The 17409-nt window shown below is 39.1% G+C and overlaps 1 protein-coding gene across 1 annotated transcript; it reads left to right on the top strand.

Moving 5' to 3' along the window:
* The first annotated feature begins 1041 nt into the window (after positions 1-1041).
* LOC140183055 (uncharacterized) lies at positions 1042-2611 on the top strand. Its single transcript, XM_072231056.1, has 2 exons — positions 1042-1522; positions 1749-2611. Exons 1-2 carry the CDS (start codon positions 1042-1044, stop codon positions 2609-2611), a joined length of 1344 nt encoding a protein of 447 aa, XP_072087157.1.
* The last annotated feature ends 14798 nt before the right edge of the window (positions 2612-17409 follow it).

Here is a 17409-nt window from a genome sequence, read left to right as displayed (position 1 = left end):
GTGATAATACTCTTTATGCACCCTCGCCCTACTCCAACGGTGAAATTCCAAATTCTCTGAGCCCAAAGTCTCGTCTCCCTTTAGTGGGACACCTCCACCTCTTGGACCCTCTCATTCACCACTCCCTCATCCGTCTCTCCAAGCGCCATGGCCCCATCTTTTCCCTCTACTTTGGCTCCATGCCCACCGAGGTTGCTTCTTCTTTTGAACTCTTCAAGCTCTTCCTCCAAACCCACGAGGTCACCTCTTTCAACACTAGGTTCTAAACCTCTGTCATCCGCCGCCTCACCTGTGACAACTCTGTCGCCATGACATCATGAACGACCTCCTTAAATGCTACCACCGTGGCCAAGCTCAGACCTCTCAGGAGCCAATAGATCAAGAAAGTTCTCAAGGTTCTTGCACAGATACGGGGGACAGCCAAATCGTGGCGGCATGACGGAGAACCTCGAGGAGCAATCCTCCACCCGACACCCCAACTCAAACCCACAAAGCCCAACTCCCGAACTCCAAGATAACACTCCTCCCACCCACGGGAGGATAATAAACGTGGCACATCTCCAACCAACCCCAACCCAGCAACAACCAAGAGAGGACAATCGTCCTCCCACTGAAGCCCGGCCACCCAATGGCCTGGGAGAGAAGGCGGTCCAGATAATCCAAGAGTTGTGCCTCAGGGTGCAAAACCTCAAAGGCTGAGTCACACCCAAAGAACGGTACCACCCGGAGCATATAAGCCAAGCGACCTCCAGGACCTAATCTCATCGCGATACCAGGAACACCAGGCCCCCTGAGCAACAACACTGCAAACAGCATGATCGCAGCATTTCCCTAGACCCGAAACACCGACGCGGAGAAGACGACCGACGGCACGATCGGGAGGCCAAATGAGCAGGAAACATGCACGTGATAATGGAAGCCATCCCGTTCACAGAAAAATCCTTGAGAGCCAAACTCCTGAAGGACTTCAACAAGCCCACTGACATGAAATAGGACGGGACCAACGATCCTCGGGAACACCTAACGGCCTTCGAGGTCAGGATGAACCTGGAAGGAGCCGCCAACATGATCCGGTGTAAGGCCTTCTCGATAACCTTAGCTGGCCCTGCGATCAAATGGTTCAACGCCCTCCCCAACGGATCCATAACTGGCTTCCACGATATCTCACGGAAGTTCATGGCCCAATTCACCACCAGAATCACCAAAGCTAAACACCCCATCAGCTTATTAGAGGTCACACAGAAACAAGACGAATCCACACGAAAATACCTGGACCGCTTCAACGATGAATGCCTAACGATTGATGGACTCACGGATTCCGTCGCAAGCCTCTGTTTAACCAACGGGCTCATGAACGAAGACTTCCGCAAACACCTCACCACCAAGCCAGTATGGACCATGCACGAGATTCAAAACGTCGCCAGAGACTACATAAACGATGAGGAGGTCAGCCAGGTCGTTGCCGCCAATAAACGACAACACGGCAACCTGACTTCCCGCCATAATCCGATGCCCAGAGAAAGTCAAAGAGACCAACCCAAACAAACAAACACAAACCGACCACCCAGGATCGGGAAATTCTCGAACTACACCCCCTGACAGCCCCGATTACCGAGATATACCACCAGATAGCGGATCGGGGTATTATCCCGAAAGCTCGACAACTCAGAGAAAGAACCGGCGGCAACAAGACCCTTTACTGTGACTACCACCGAGGTTACGGGCACAAGACTGTTTCGACCTTAAAGATGCCCTCAAACAAGCTATAAGAGACGGCAAACCCCCAGAGTTCGCCAAAATCATCAGAGAACCAAAACGCACGGAAAAAGACAGGTCGCCTGAGAGGGAAGGACGCAACCTGAGAACACAAAAACAACCTCCCAGGGAAAGTCCAGAAGACGACCCGGCCATAGTAGTAAATGTCATCACGGGCAAGGATGTGTCAAGCAAGTCAAGATCAACACTAAAAAAGGACCTCAAAGTCTTGGCCGTCAGAGATCAAGCCCCAGCTACCACAGCCGACAAAACGATAACTTTCTTGCCCGAGGATTGCCAGCACAGCACCTCGGCCGAAGACGCACCTTTCGTCATCTCGGCGAGAATCGGAACAGGACTAGTTCGGAGAATACTGGTGGACACCGGCGCAGACTCCAACATCCTCTTCCGAGGTGCCTTCAACAAGCTCGGGCTCCGCAACGAAAATCTCCAAACACACCGCAACGGTGTCACGCGACTCGGAGACAACTTCCTCAAGCCAGACGGTTCCATCATTCTTCCCCTTACCATAGGGACGGGAAGCCAGAGGAAGACAATCCTGTCTGAGTTCGTGGTTCTCAAGAACTCCACTGCTTATAACGTCATCCTCGGAAGGAAAACAATCAACGACCTCTCCGCCGTCATCTTTACCAAATACCTTCTAATGAAGTTCACGGCAGAAGATGGCTCCGTCGGAACCATCCACGGAGACTGGGAAACCGCGGTAGAATACGACAACATCAGCCTAGCCCTACGCAAGAGATCCCGAGACGCGGCAGGAATCTTCCTTTCCGATCTCGATGCACACCAAAATCCACGCAGAACCATGGGAGGAAACGACAAAGAAGCAAAGTAGGGCCTTGCAGACAAGGTCAGGAGTATAGCACACCTACGTGAGCTAGTCTTAAAATAGAGAATAAGCCTAAGGTACAATGGCAGCATGGTACGACGAGACTTCGGACCAGGAGACCTCGTCTTATGACAAAACAACATCGGTCTACCCACTCCCAATAAAACGGATATCCAAATAACAAAACGGGTATCCAAAAAACAAAAATAGCGGCCCTGGGATCGATCACTCCGAGGCCAACAAAATAGATATCCAAATAATAAAACGGATATCCAAATAAGTAAACGGCCACCCGGGAATCGATCACCCCGAGGCCAACAAAACGGATATCCAAATAAGTAAACGACTACCCAGGAATCGATCACCCCGAAGCCAATAAAACGGATATCCAAATAAGTAAACGGCTACCCGGGAATCGATCAGCCCGAGGCCAACAAAATGGATATCCAAATAATAAAACGGATATCCAAATAAGTAAACGGCTACCCGGGAATCGATCACCCCGAAGCCAATAAAACGGATATCCAAATAATAAATCGGATATCCAAATAAGTAAACGGCTACCCAGGAATCGATCACCCCGAAGCCAATAAAACGGATGTCCAAATAATAAAACGGATATCCAAATAAGTAAACGGCTACCCGGAAATTGATCACCTGAGGCCAATAAAACGGATATCCAAATAACAAAACGGATATCCAAATAACAAAAATAATGACTCGTGAATCGATCACCCGCAAAGCCAACAAAACGGGAATCCAAATAAGCTAAATAAACAAAGTCTTGAAATTGGCCCACCAAGAGGCCTAAAATAAGTTCACAATAACGGCCCAAAAAAGGCCACACAAAACAAGCATGAGCTGACGGTCTTCCAACTCGCGGAAATCCATACTGACCAACATCCTACCAATTGGTACATGATGACGTCACGCCTTTTTCAGGCCCCTCACAGTCTCCCGAACTACAGAGAATCGGACTCTCCAATGACTTAGCATTGAGACCAAAAAAGCATACTCATGCTCCGGGGGCAACTGTTCCAGACCCGATCTCCGGGCCCTTCTTCGGAACAGTCATCAAACCCGGCATGTGATGAGACGCCCAAACAACGCGCTCCTGGCCTAACCATGAAACGGCTAGGAACTCCCCAAATCCTCGACCTCGATCGGAAAAACCAAACAAACGATCTCCTTGCCAAACCATAATGGCGAGGAAAATGTTTCTCCAACGATGAGACCGAGCACCCTCACTCTCTCGCTCCGGAGGCAATTGTTACGGATCCGGCCCACGGATCCTACACCCAGAACGGTCTCCGAACCCGGTTACCAGGGTCCGACCCCCTTCGCCCTTCCAGAAGGCCTGGAACCAGCCCACTAGAGCTCCTAACCAACTTTCGAATTCAAACGTCTCCCTTATCTTAGCCAAATAAGATAAGATAAGATAAGATAATTCAAACGTCTCCCTTATCTTAGCCAAATAAGATAAGATAAGATATTCACCATCACCTATAAATAGAGGACCCAGGTCCCTCCAGGTATTCACTCATTCCTCACACCTTCTACCTCTTAGATCCATTCTGACTTGAGCGTCGGAGTATCTTTGCAGGTACCACCCCCTATTGCTCCAGGCAAGTGATCCGGCATCTGCCTCAACCCGCAAGTTCTCGATCCATCTCTCAATCCGTACCAGTGACATCTTGTACACACTGCAAACGCTAACCAAAAATTAAAAAATAACTAAAAAATTAAAGTCGTAACTTATGAAAAATATATTTTAGATAGTATGAGCTGAAAAGATCACAAATATATGAAGTAATAAAAGAATTACACAAACTTTTGTTCTTAACTGGTGAACCCTAAAGTTAACATCGCTATGCTTTTTTTGATTATTGAGTTACAACTTTGACCCAAAAAAGGGAAAAATATACAAAGACTGATCTTTAATTAATTAAAATTTCTTTTAGCATTGTCATTAAGGATAAATAATTAATCAAAACCAATTAAGTCAAAGTCAAACTCTAAAGACCCTACATTAACAGCAAAGCAAGGTCTAGAAGATTACAAAAACACTCAGAAAGAACAACTAAATGTTCACTCTTGAGACACCAACATAACTAGACTTTCACCTTCTAAAAAGTTCATAGACTTTCAATAATAAGTGTAAAACCAAAATATTCATGCCTCAGCTTCCTGCAGAAATTAATACTCATAATAACTGAAGTTATTCACATCAAATGCAATATCTCCTCTTAACACCCTCCAATGACATCTTTTCTTTGCTAACACCAAACAACACCCTGTCCTCATATATATAAGCCACTATACCATATACTTCTGCTGAAAAGTGTATTTAATTCCAGACTCATGTTCCAAGTTGAGAGTAGTTAACCATCTCATTTATATACCATATAGAAAAAAAATAACAATCCTGGTTTACATCCCTTCAATTTCATTCATGTATACTACCTGTCTTTGATAAAAAAAAATTATTATACTATGTTACCCTCATAGTTTTCTGATGCTCTTGCAATGCTTCTCCACTTATTCAGGTGGCTAAAGTCTCTTAATACTCCATGCTTAATTTTCAATGATCTAAGACTTTTTATCAGGTTCATTAACATATTTCGTTCAAAGTTGAGATGTCAATTCTTGAGGATTTTGTTTGTTGACAAGTATACCAAGATTTGACTCGTGGTGACAATGACAAGCTCCTCCACTGATGTTATTGCTTTTTCAAGAATAAATTGAACAATATTTTCTACTCCTACTTCTGTTGCAACATTTTTTTCAGCACTCAAGAACTTACATAAGTACACCAAAGGAGGATTATTTGAATTGAGGAGATAACCTCTACTGCTGTCATCTAATTTTCACATATGAATTTCACATAGAACCACTATATCTTCTTGCCATTGCTTTGATTAGTAAAAAAATCTTCTCTCGAACATCTTCCTTTCACACTGATTTTTCATTGAACACCCTTCTATATTGATATTTACCCATTCTGACTAATGAAATATAATTTCATCCCAAACTTCTTCACTTTTGATTTCTTTATTTTCAATTTTTTTTGTTTCTTGCCTTTCATGTAGACCAAATAATAGCGAACATAGATTGATCCACTGTTTTCTTATATGATTCACCACTTTTTAGTTCCACCACTTTAAGTCCTTCTGGTTTCACCCAACAAATGTTGCCAAGATGCATTGTCTTTGTCCACATCAATTTCACAAAGCTATAGTGTATATATAAAGAGGTGATTGAATATTATTTTGACTTATAATATTCAATCTAGTTAATCTTTTTCTTATATTCAATCTTCCAAGGATTGCGGTCCACACCATGATTTCAACCTTTGGAGGTACTGTTCCCTCTAAATAGTGTCCAAAATATGTTTCGATTCAGATAGTCTCAGATTTTTTTCATTTGCCGCATTGATCAGAGACTTGATTTAGAAGCTACCATCCTCAGCAAAAGACCAAACTGCTTCATCCTGTATACCTGAAACCAAGAATACATTCTGTAAAAGATAATGTAATTCCTCACAAAGTTTATGTTTCCACTCAAAAAGCCTTCTCCACCATTGAAAATTCCAACACCAGGATAAACCATCCCAAAAATCATGCTATTCCATCGGCTTTATTTGATGAGATTGCAAAATGTCTAGGAAATTTTTCTTTTAGGCAAATTTCTCCCACCCATGTATTTTCCTAAAATCTTGTTTTACAACCATCTCCTATACATATTTTAGAGTAATACCCCAAATAAGTCCCCAAAGATTTGGTGGTCTGACAGATTTGTCCCTCATAAAAATTAACTGGGTCTGGGATTCCCAATATTACTAGATATATGTTATATAGGTCCCCAAGCCAGGTTGAACCGGTTAACATGACACTCTCTCTCCTACGTGGAGGTTGTAGGTATGACATGTCAGGTAAAGCAGCACGTGTCGTGCTCAGGATACATTAGTCCCTAGACATGTGGCTAAAACGACGTCGTTTTAGGACAATGCCAAACGACGCCATTTTGAGGGGACAGATACGTCCCCACCTTTGTTCTCTGATTCTCAAACTTTGACGTTTTAAAGTCAAATGAGTCTCCTAAAATTTTTGTTATAAGTCAAAAAGATTCCTGAATTTATAGTATATATGTCAAATTGGTCCCCTCGGATTAAGCAACTAGAACCAGAATTAAAATAAAATTATGATGAAATTATCCAAAGTATGTCAAAGTATGTAGTTTCAAGCACATAAAATGATAAATCTCAAGTATAATTACAATAAAATAATTAAAATTTGTCAGTATCCTCATTTAGCATCTTGTTCTTTTGTAGAACTTTGATCTCTTTATCTCCATGAATTGGGTGAATACCAGATTCCAAGTTAGCAGAAGTGGAATTATACTAATACGTTGTCTTGTGGTCAACTGGTCATAGTAACCCAAGTCCAAGAAAAATTTCTATAGGTCAAAGAAATAGATCAAGTTAATGTCCATTGGGAGAAATTTTTCTACTTTCTTTATTGATGGACACAAGTACTCCTTTGTTATCTTTAACAAAACTTTCAACACGGTGAAATACAGGTACTATGTCTTTACTCATCTAAATACCAAAACATAAAATTCTGTCACAAGTTAACCAAGCAACAAACACAATACAACAACATCACAACATAATAAAAATTTTAAACACTTACATTGTTTTTGTTATTATCAAATACCTATCCGTAACCACTTCACAACTCTCACTTAAACTACACTTACAACATACTGTCTTTGATCTACTCTAACATGACATGCACATTCATCATACTTCACTCTTTACTGCCAATTTAATGCAGCAAAAGCTAACTTAACTTACTATGAACAATGGCGATATGCACGACACATCACCATCAAGCAGTCCCTGTACACATCGTCAAAGCACCAATACGAACTTGGATAAACATTAATGGGGGTGAAGAATATAAAGGGTTAGCTCATAAAACCTACGCAAGGATTTGGGATACTTGTAATTTTACAAAGAGAAAGGGAGAGGAAGAGTTTTTTTTATACAAGGTATCCACTTAAATTCAAGGACCTTTTTTACTTATAATAAACATTTTAGGAGACTTATTTGACTTTAAAACATCGAAGTTTGAGAATAAAAAAAAACAGAGGTGGGGACGTCGTTTTAGCCATGTGTCTAGGGACTAATGTGTCCTGAACACGACACGTGTTACTTTATGATAGTGAGGATTTGTACCGGTTCGGAATTTCGAACAAAATAATTTCGTTGTGAGCATAGCCCAAACCGATAATCGATCCTCACATCAAATTTAAATTAGATTAGTTGTCACAAGTACAAACCCCAATAAGAATTAACCGAAGTATTTAAACCTCGGGTCATCTCACAAGGAATTGCAATGAAGTAGTCAATTATTAGCTATAAAGGAAACAAGGGGGTTTGATTTGTAAAAGGGACAAGAAAATAAATGGCAAGAAAATAAAGGTAACAACTAAAGAAAGCAAGTAATAAAGAGAGACATTCATAGTAAGGATTGAGAATATAGGCTTTCTATCCTAGTCATACAATGATTAAAAAGAATTCATCTTATTTAGTCAACTCAAACCAGGAAGAAGGTACAATATTAACTTCACACGAGAGAACGTCAAATAAGACTAGTTAATCATATCACAATAATTATCAAGAGCTTGTCCTATTTAGTCAACTCAAACCAGGAAGAAGGTACAATATTAACTTCCACAAGAGAACATCAAATAAGACTAACAACTCTAGATTGCCAACTTAAGTTGGGCGTTCATGACTCAAGATTGCGTAATTTTTCTTTCCAAACCAATAATGCTCAAAAATCTACTCTAACATCCAACCAAGCATTTTGTCAAATACTTGGTGGGTGTAAAAGGAAAGCATAATAAAAGTGTAAGAAGAGATAAATTCTAAAACTACCAATTGCAAGGAAACAATAACAACAACTCAATTAAACATCAAAGAACATAAAACATAAAAATGCATTAAATGAGATCCAAATCCAACAAGAGAACATCAACATAAAAAGAGGCATGAAAAGGGAAATTAACACTACAGACTAAGAGAATTAAACTACTAGAGTATGAAAATGTAAAAGAAACAAGATGAGAACAAGAAAATAAACCTAGATCTAAGATGAAAAGTAACCTAAGAACCCTAATTCTAGAGAGAAAAAGGAGCTTCTCTCTCTAGAAACTAACCTACATGATGCTAACCTAAAACTAATTGCCCCCTTTTGTCCAAGCTTGAATTTTGCATGAAATAGCCTTAGAAACGAGTTGGATTTGGGCCTGGGAAGCTCAGAAATTTTCCCCAGCGAATTCACTTTAAGTGGGTCACGTGCCTGACGTCACGCGTGCGCATCGCTGGCAAGAATTCCTCCTCACGCGTACGCATGGCTGACGCGTACGCATGGCTTTGTGAATGTCCTTCTCACATGTACGCGGGGATGATGCGTGTGTGTGGCCCTTAATTCTCCAAATGCTCATTTCTTCATGAATTATTTACCTTGCATGCTTTTCTCCTCATTTTTTCCATACAATACTTGCCTTATGAACCTGAGATCACTCAACAAACATATCAAGGCATTGAATAGAATTAAGGTGAATTAAAATCACCAATTTAAGGGCCTAAAAAGCATGTTTTTACACTTAAGCACAAATTAAGGGAGAATTACAAAAACCATGCTATTTCATTGAATAAATGTGAAATAAGTTGATAAAATCTCCTAAATTAAGCACAAGATAAACCACAAAATTGGGGTTTATCAAACCTCCCCACACTTAAACTAAGCATGTCCTCATGCTAAACTCAAGAAAAAAAAATAAAGGGTATCAACATTTATTCAATGCAAAAACTGCCTAAATGCAACCTACCTACATGCAATCTATCTAAATGAATGCAACTACTTAGTCAAAATAAATCAATCTCCAAGAAAGCATATATGAACGTGAGGGCTAAAGATATTAACAACCAAATAAAATCCACAATTGATTTGAGTTATTAAAATTAGTTTACAAACTTGCAAGAAAAGATGATCACGGGTGGAAACATGTAATTAAGCGATCGAACCCTCACCGGATGTATATCCGCTCTAGTCACTCAAGTGTATAGGGTTAATTCACTCAATTCTCCCATAATCATGCTTTCCAAGATTTGTTTTTTATCTAACAATCAACAATTATTTCATGCATTCATACAAATATCATGAGGACTTATCCATGGTTTTAATGGGGTTAGGGTCAAGGTAAGATTGTATTTGGTTAAGTGGACTAGAATTTTGAATCTTTGATTAACTTAAACTTCCCATCTAACTAATGACAACCTATATAATTTCAAAGCTAACCTAACTACCCATTCTTCACTTTTTCACACAATCATGCATTCTCTTTTTTTCCCATTTCATATGCATTAATTTTTATTGAACTTCACTTTGGGGCATTTTGTCCCCTTCTTATTGCTTTTCTTTTTCTTTATTTTTCTATTTTTTTTCTTTTTTCTTTTTCTTTTGCTTTTTTCTTTTTCTTTTATTTTTGATGAATTATATACAAAGGTACCAATGCATATGGTTTTAAATATTTAATGCATGAGCATGTACCCAATTTCCACTATTTTCAATAAAAATACAAAAATACTCTTTTATCCCACCCAATATTCCCAACTCTCCGAAACTTGAATTATAAGCACTCTCACTAGCCTAAGCTAATCAAAGATCTAAACAAGGGACATTTATTGTTTTTCACTTTAAGGTTTGTAGTGTGCTAAAATTAAGAACAAATGGGTTAAGCATAGGCTCAAAATTGGCTAACAATGGGAGATAAAAGGTAAGACTATTTGGGTAAGTAAGCTATTTGAAACAATGGCCTCAATCATATAAGTGCATGTATACACAAAATAATGGACATATAGAATCAAACATATCAAAGATTGCAATCATAGAAAGAGAATAATGCACACAAGAATGAAAATAAGTGGTTATATGATGTAACCACACAATTAGGCTCAAAACTCACATGCTTGTGTTCTTAGCTCAAAACATGTTCCACAATATATATATTCCAAGCAAGTTCTAAAATTTTTTATTTCTTCAAATCAATTGGGGTGCCCTATAGATAAAATCCTTGGAAAATTTCATTATTTTGACTAAGTTTATATATATATATATATATATATATATATATATATATATATATATTCAAAATAAGAAAATACAACTAAAAACTCTAAAAGACCTAAAAAAATGAAATGCAAAGGTGTTGGGATTAGAAATTTGTCACCCAAAAGCGCCGACTGGTCAGACGACCTCCCCACACTTAAAAGTTTGCACTGTCATCGGTGCATTCAAAGATGAGCAAGGGGTACGGTGACTCTCCGAGTTGCCACCTTCAGCTGGTGGGTCAACCGGTGTTGCGTGTTCTTTCTCCCGCTTCCGCTTTTGCTTATGATGACTTATCCTAAAAATAGAAGACAAGATAAGGAGACAAGTAAATGCAAAAGTAAGAAAGCGAAAATTTTTGGAATGAGGTATAAAAAACACTAGAGTGGAGTGAGTGAATTAGTGTGACACTGATAAAAAATAGGTGCTTGGGTCCTAAATTGCTTGCGGTTTAGAACTTACACCCTAGTATTTAAAAGCCATGTCACAATTACACAAAAGAAGCATGCACTTCACTCATTCTAGTGTGCTTGAAATACTTCAAAGAAAACTTGTATGTGAAAACCAACAAACAAGTAATAAAGAAGCATAAAACATTCAAGCAAAAATCAGGCAATTGTGAAATTGGATAATGAATGGACATTGATTGATGTGCAAGTAAACTTAGTGAACCAAATGAAATATAGAGCTCACACATCAAACAATAACACATCTTGAAGTTGTTGCAACACCTAAGTGGCATAGAAGTTAAAATCAATCACATAGCAAACATGGTCCACAAAGCTTGAAAAGCTAAAAAATATGTCACTAGGTAAACTTTCGATCCAATTTCACAATTCCAAAATCTCAATGCATGAAATAGGAGATGTAAATAAGGATCAATCATAACAAGCATCACCTAACAAAAAATGCATTGATACTACACACTGCCTAACAATGAAATGCTTTAAATCACATGGTGGCCAAAACATGCAATTCAAAAGATTGAAAAAGCTTGAAGGCAATGTCACATGTACTTGGTATTCACAAACGTTAAACATGAAACTCAAAACCAAGTAAAAAATTATACCTCAACAAAGAATCCAACAATGAGTATCACAAACAATTATGCCAAAATGGCATCAAGTTAATAATGAGCAGCAATAAACAGTAAACAAAATTAATAATCCAACACTTATCATGAAAAATAGAAAAATAAACATAAATCTAGCTAACTAAATAACTAACTGATGGTTGATGGTGTATGGTAGTGTTGGATGATGGGTGAGAGAAGGGAAGAAGAGAAGAGAAGAGAATAAATGGAAAGAGGAGAAGAAAAGAAATGAGTAGAACAGGGCAGGGGTGTCACGCGTGCGCATCATGTCACGCATACACGTGAATGATCGAAATGGGGTGCGACGCGTACGCATCAGCGACGCGCACGCATGGGTGGAGTCAAAGAAAGGCGACGCGTATGCGTGGGGTGATGCGTATGCAAGGGGTGACGCATATGCATAGGTGGATTTTGTGCTAGAGGCACAATTCCAGCCCAAAACTCGCACAACTCTCGGGTTTTTATATGGGAGGTGAAAATTTTGGATCCACGCGTACGCGTGGGCGAGGAGTACGCGTGGATGGTTGAAAATCTTGGGGTCACGCGTATGCGTGGGTGACGTGTACGCGTGGCATGGTGCTCTATTTTTCAAAATTTTTCAAGTTCTTGCACCAAACCAAGCATTCCAAACCTCCAAACAGCTACCAAAACACCATAAAACCTTATTTAACCTACTAGACTCCCAAAAACAAAACATGAAATTAAACTTATTTTACCAATATTTACAAAAAGGAAAAGCGAAAGATGTTACCATGGTGAGGTGTCTCCCACCTAGCACTTTTGTTTATTTTCCTTAAGTTGGACTTATAGGGAGCTCTTCATCAAGGTGGCTTGTGTTTGAATCCGTCCTTGAACATCCACCAATGCTTGGAATTCCAATAAGCTCCATCATTCAAAGTTAATAACTCCAAGCTTTGATGGAGTTCTTCACAAACCATGGGCTCCCAAAGTTGATTCTCTTTGTGTGATCCGGGATCCTACACTTTGTTTTCACACCCGTCTTCAAGTTGATCACGTTTATTCCCTCTGGGTGGCAAGCAAGTTGAATTCTCACTAAGGCACCAAATCATCCTCCTAGACCCATCCATTTGAGCACTACACCAATCCATGCTCCTCATTTTAAGCTTCCAACCATAATGAGCCTAGATTTACAACGCCAACCACTAAACATCCTCCTCTTACGCTTCATTCCACAAAGTGCCCTAAGTTGGCCATCCATTTCAAGCAAACCAAATTCAATTGGGATAATACAGGTAAGTGATAGAAGTTTTACCCACTCAAATGAAGGATTGGATGACAACTTAGGTGGAGGAGTTCCCAACGGTCTTGATAAAGCACGCTCCACTCCCGTCCATCCTCTTCTAGAGGCTTCCACCACTTGGCAAGATACTTCATGCTCCACCCCTTACCAAGCTTCCTTAAGTTCAAATTCTTCCTCACCAATTTCTTCTAGCTCTTTCCCATCACTCAAATCATAAATGAGAGGTTTAGTGAAGTTTACCTTATCATCAGTTCCAAGTCCAATGAGGAAGGATCCATCAAGCTCAAAAGGATCACATGTTGATGCGGAATCATCATAGATAGGGGGACTTGTTACTTGGAATACTTCTTCCAATTTTTCACTCATAATATACCTTGGGGGTTGTGTACTAGCCTCCTTAACATCACTTTCAAACTCCATGGAAGAAGGCCCTTCAACTCTAGATTCCTCTTTGCATCCAACATCTCCTAAATCTTCAACCACTTCCTTTAGTTCAATTATCTCTACCTCCTTCTCTTGTTGCACTTCTTGTCTCAACTCCTCTTCTTCACCTTGGAGCTTCAAGTACACTCCCTCGCTAAGCTCTTTGGTTGCTTCTCCACATTCAACAATGTGAGTGCTTTGATCGTATAGGCTTAGGCAGGATAAGACCATGTTGCTAACGGCTTCCGCCACGGTAGCAATCTTGGCTTGTAGCTCCTTGAACTCCTTTTGCGTCTCCTCTTCTTGCCTTTGGATATAAGATCTAAGATCTCTTTGTTTTAGCATGAGGGCATGGAAACCTAAACGGGCGGAAATACACCGATTAAGAATTTATAGAGAAAACAGCGTTGCAAGTACAGTTCTTAGCCGACGAAAATTCCGCTTATCAATTTAAAAAGGGTTGTCACAAATTAAGAATAAAAATACTGGGAGTAGAAATCCCAGGTCGTCTCCCAACGAGTTGACAAAAGGGTGCTATTTTATTAGTCAGGAATTTTCTGAGAAATTTTAAGAGTTGGAGAATAGGAAAATAAATAATTATAAATTAAGGCAAAGAAAATTAACAAGAGAATTTATGTAATCGAAATAAAAAGCCTTGATTGGGAGAAGATTAATTGGAATTTCTATCCTTGTTGAATTTTTCCAAGTGTAATGATAATAGGTTGTTGTTTCTACTTAGTTATCCTTTACTGAATAAAGAAAAATCAAGTAACTAACTAACCAGCTCTGAATTCCAAGTCCTGATCCTCTCCTAAGGAAGGTTTAGAGTTAGAGACTAGAGAGCCAGCCAACAACTTCCAATTCCCAATTGACACTTGAGTATTCCAACTCAAGGGTCTCCTTTTAATCAACTCCCAAGTCAAGTTGGGAGTCTACTCCATTGACATGAATACAACCTTCACAGACATATAAAGGGAATAAAAAGAAAACATGATAAATTAATTAAAATAATAACTGAAAATTAATTAAAGATAAAAATAATTCTTTGCATTAATAAATCCCAAAATCATAAACATACGTATCTGAACAGGGTTAATAGGTAATCAAAAGAGTAAAGGAATAAGAAAACAAACTAGAATAATGGCAACTTCAACGGAGGAAGTAACTCTTCTCAATATCCAAAATCAAAAGCATAAAACTCTAAAACTGTGTATGTGAAGAAAACCTAGAGGAAGTAGTGATTTCTCTCTCTCTAAGATTCTAATCTAAAACTAAAAACTATGCGAATGAGAATGTGCCAATGTGTGTTGAGTCTCTGCTTGTCCCCTGACTCTAGTCTGTGTTTTTGGGACTAAAACTGGGTCCAAACTCAGCCAAAATTGCCCCAGCGGTTTCTGCATTTTCTGCATGTGGCGCATGTCACGCGTACACGTCAGTCACGTGTACACGTCGATGGTCATCTTCGTGTGTCACGCGTACGTGTCAGGTACGCGCACGTGTCGCCGTGCGATCTTTCTTCTCATGCGTACGCGTCAGGTGCGCGCACGCGTCGCCATGAAAATCTCCAAATCACGTGCACGCGTGAGCCATGCGTGCGCGTCGCTCCTCGCTGGTTGTCTCCTTAGTTTCTTGTGTTCCTTCCATTTTTGCAAGCTTCATTTCCATCCTCTAAGCCATTCCTGCCCTATAAAGCCTGAAAACACTTAACACACAGATCACGGTATCGAATGGTATATAGAGGAGTTAAAAATACACAATTTAAAGGTGGAAAGCAAGTTTTCAATCATAGAATAGAATTAGGAAGGATTTGTAAAATCATGCAATTTATATGAATAGGTGTGTAAAGACTTGATAAAAACCACTCAATTGAGTACAAGATAAACCATAAAATAGTGGTTTATCAATCTCCCCACACTTAAACATTAGCATGTCCTCATGCTAAGCTCAAGGAGACGAAAGAATGAATGGGGGAAAGTAAGACTCATGAAATGCAACCTATGCATGTGAATACAACTATATGATAAGATGTTTCTGCTTACTTGGTTAAAAGTAAACAAGTTCTCTAAGACTAACATAAATCTGATTTCACTAATTCAAATCATACAGTAAAAGACAAGTAAACTTGTAGGAAGACAGCTCATGAAAGCAAGGAACAAAGAATCAAGCATTGAACCCTCACTGGTAGTGTATATGCACTCTAATCTCTCAAGTGTCTAGGGTTATTCACTCTACTCTTCTCTAGTCATGCTTTCTAAAACCTTGTTCTTCATCTAACCAATCAACAAATATTTAATATACACATGCAAACATTATGAGGTCTTGTCAAGGTTGTAATGGGGCTAAGGTCAGGGTGAGGATATATGTATGGCCAAGTGAGCTATAATATGAATCTTTGACTATCCTAAGCTCTCACCTAACACACACACACTATGTAATTCTAAATTCATGCCTAGCTACCCAAGATTCCCACTTTTGTATATTTTACATACTCATATACCACATTTTCTTTAATTTTACCACATATGCATTGATCTTTTATTAAACTTAGCATTGGGGTAATTTTGTCCCCTTAATTATTTATTTATTTGTATTGCGTTATATATATATATATATATATATATATATTTGAAACTTTGAAAGCAAATATAACATATCAATGTATATGGTTTTTCTGGTCTCATATGAGTAGGAACCCAAATTCCCAATAAAATAAAGTATAAATATAACACTTTTTCATTAACCCAGGTTCCCACAATTTTTCACACTTAATTGATACACAATTTCTATCTTAAGCTAACCAAAGAGTCAATTGAGGTAATTAATTGTTTTTCCGCTTAAGGCTAGTGATGTGGTAATATAAAAAATAAATGGGGATTAAAAGGCTCAAAGTGGAGAACAAAGGTAATTGAAATGGTAGGCTATTTGGGATAAGTGAGCTAATAACAATTGATGACCTCAATCATATGTGATAAACCATTATTTTATGATTTATATTGTGTTTAATTGAGTAGTTTTATCAGGTCTTTACCCACTTATTCATATGATTAGCATGTGATGAGCGGATAATTTATACGCTTTTTGGCATTGTTTTTAGTATGTTTTTAGTAGGATCTAGTTACTTTTAGGGATGTTTTCATTAGTTTTTATGTTAAATTCACATTTCTAGACTTTACTATGAGTTTGTGTGTTTTTCTGTGATTTCAGATATTTTCTGGCTGAAATTGAGGGACTTGAGCAAAAATCAGATTCAGAGGTTGAAGAAGGACTGCTGATGCTGTTGGATTCTAACCTCCCTGCACTCAAAATGAATTTTCTGGAGCTACAGAACTCAAAATGGCGTGCTTCTAATTGCGTTGGAAAGTAGACATCCAGGGCTTTCCAGCAATATATAATAGTCCATACTTTGCCCGAATTTAGACGACGCAAACTGGCGTTCAACGCCAGCTCTCTGCCCAATTCTGGCATCCAGCGCCAGAAACAAGTTGCAAAGTGGAGTTCAACGCCCAAACTGGCACAAAAGCTGGCGTTCAACTCCAAGAATGACCTCTCCACGTGTAGACTTCAAGCTCAGCCCAAGCACACACCAAGTGGGCCCCGGAAGTGGATTTATGCATCAATTACTTACTTCTGTAAACCCTAGTAGCTAGTTTATTATAAATAGGACCTTTTACTATTGTATTAGACATCCTGGATTGTATTTTTGATCCTGTGATCAAGTCTTGGTTACTCCGGTTCCCCTCTGGGGCCGAGACCAATGAACTCCATAATCACTTATGTATTTTCAACGGTAGAGTTTCTGCACTCCATAGATTAAGGTGTGGAGCTCTGTTGTTCCTCAAAGATTAAT

This window comes from Arachis hypogaea, chromosome 20, assembly GCF_003086295.3.
Source record: "Arachis hypogaea cultivar Tifrunner chromosome 20, arahy.Tifrunner.gnm2.J5K5, whole genome shotgun sequence".
In the NCBI taxonomy this organism is placed as follows: Eukaryota; Viridiplantae; Streptophyta; class Magnoliopsida; order Fabales; family Fabaceae; genus Arachis; species Arachis hypogaea.
The sequence above is the reverse complement of the archived record's forward strand: the minus strand, read 5'-3'. Positions and strand labels throughout refer to the sequence as shown.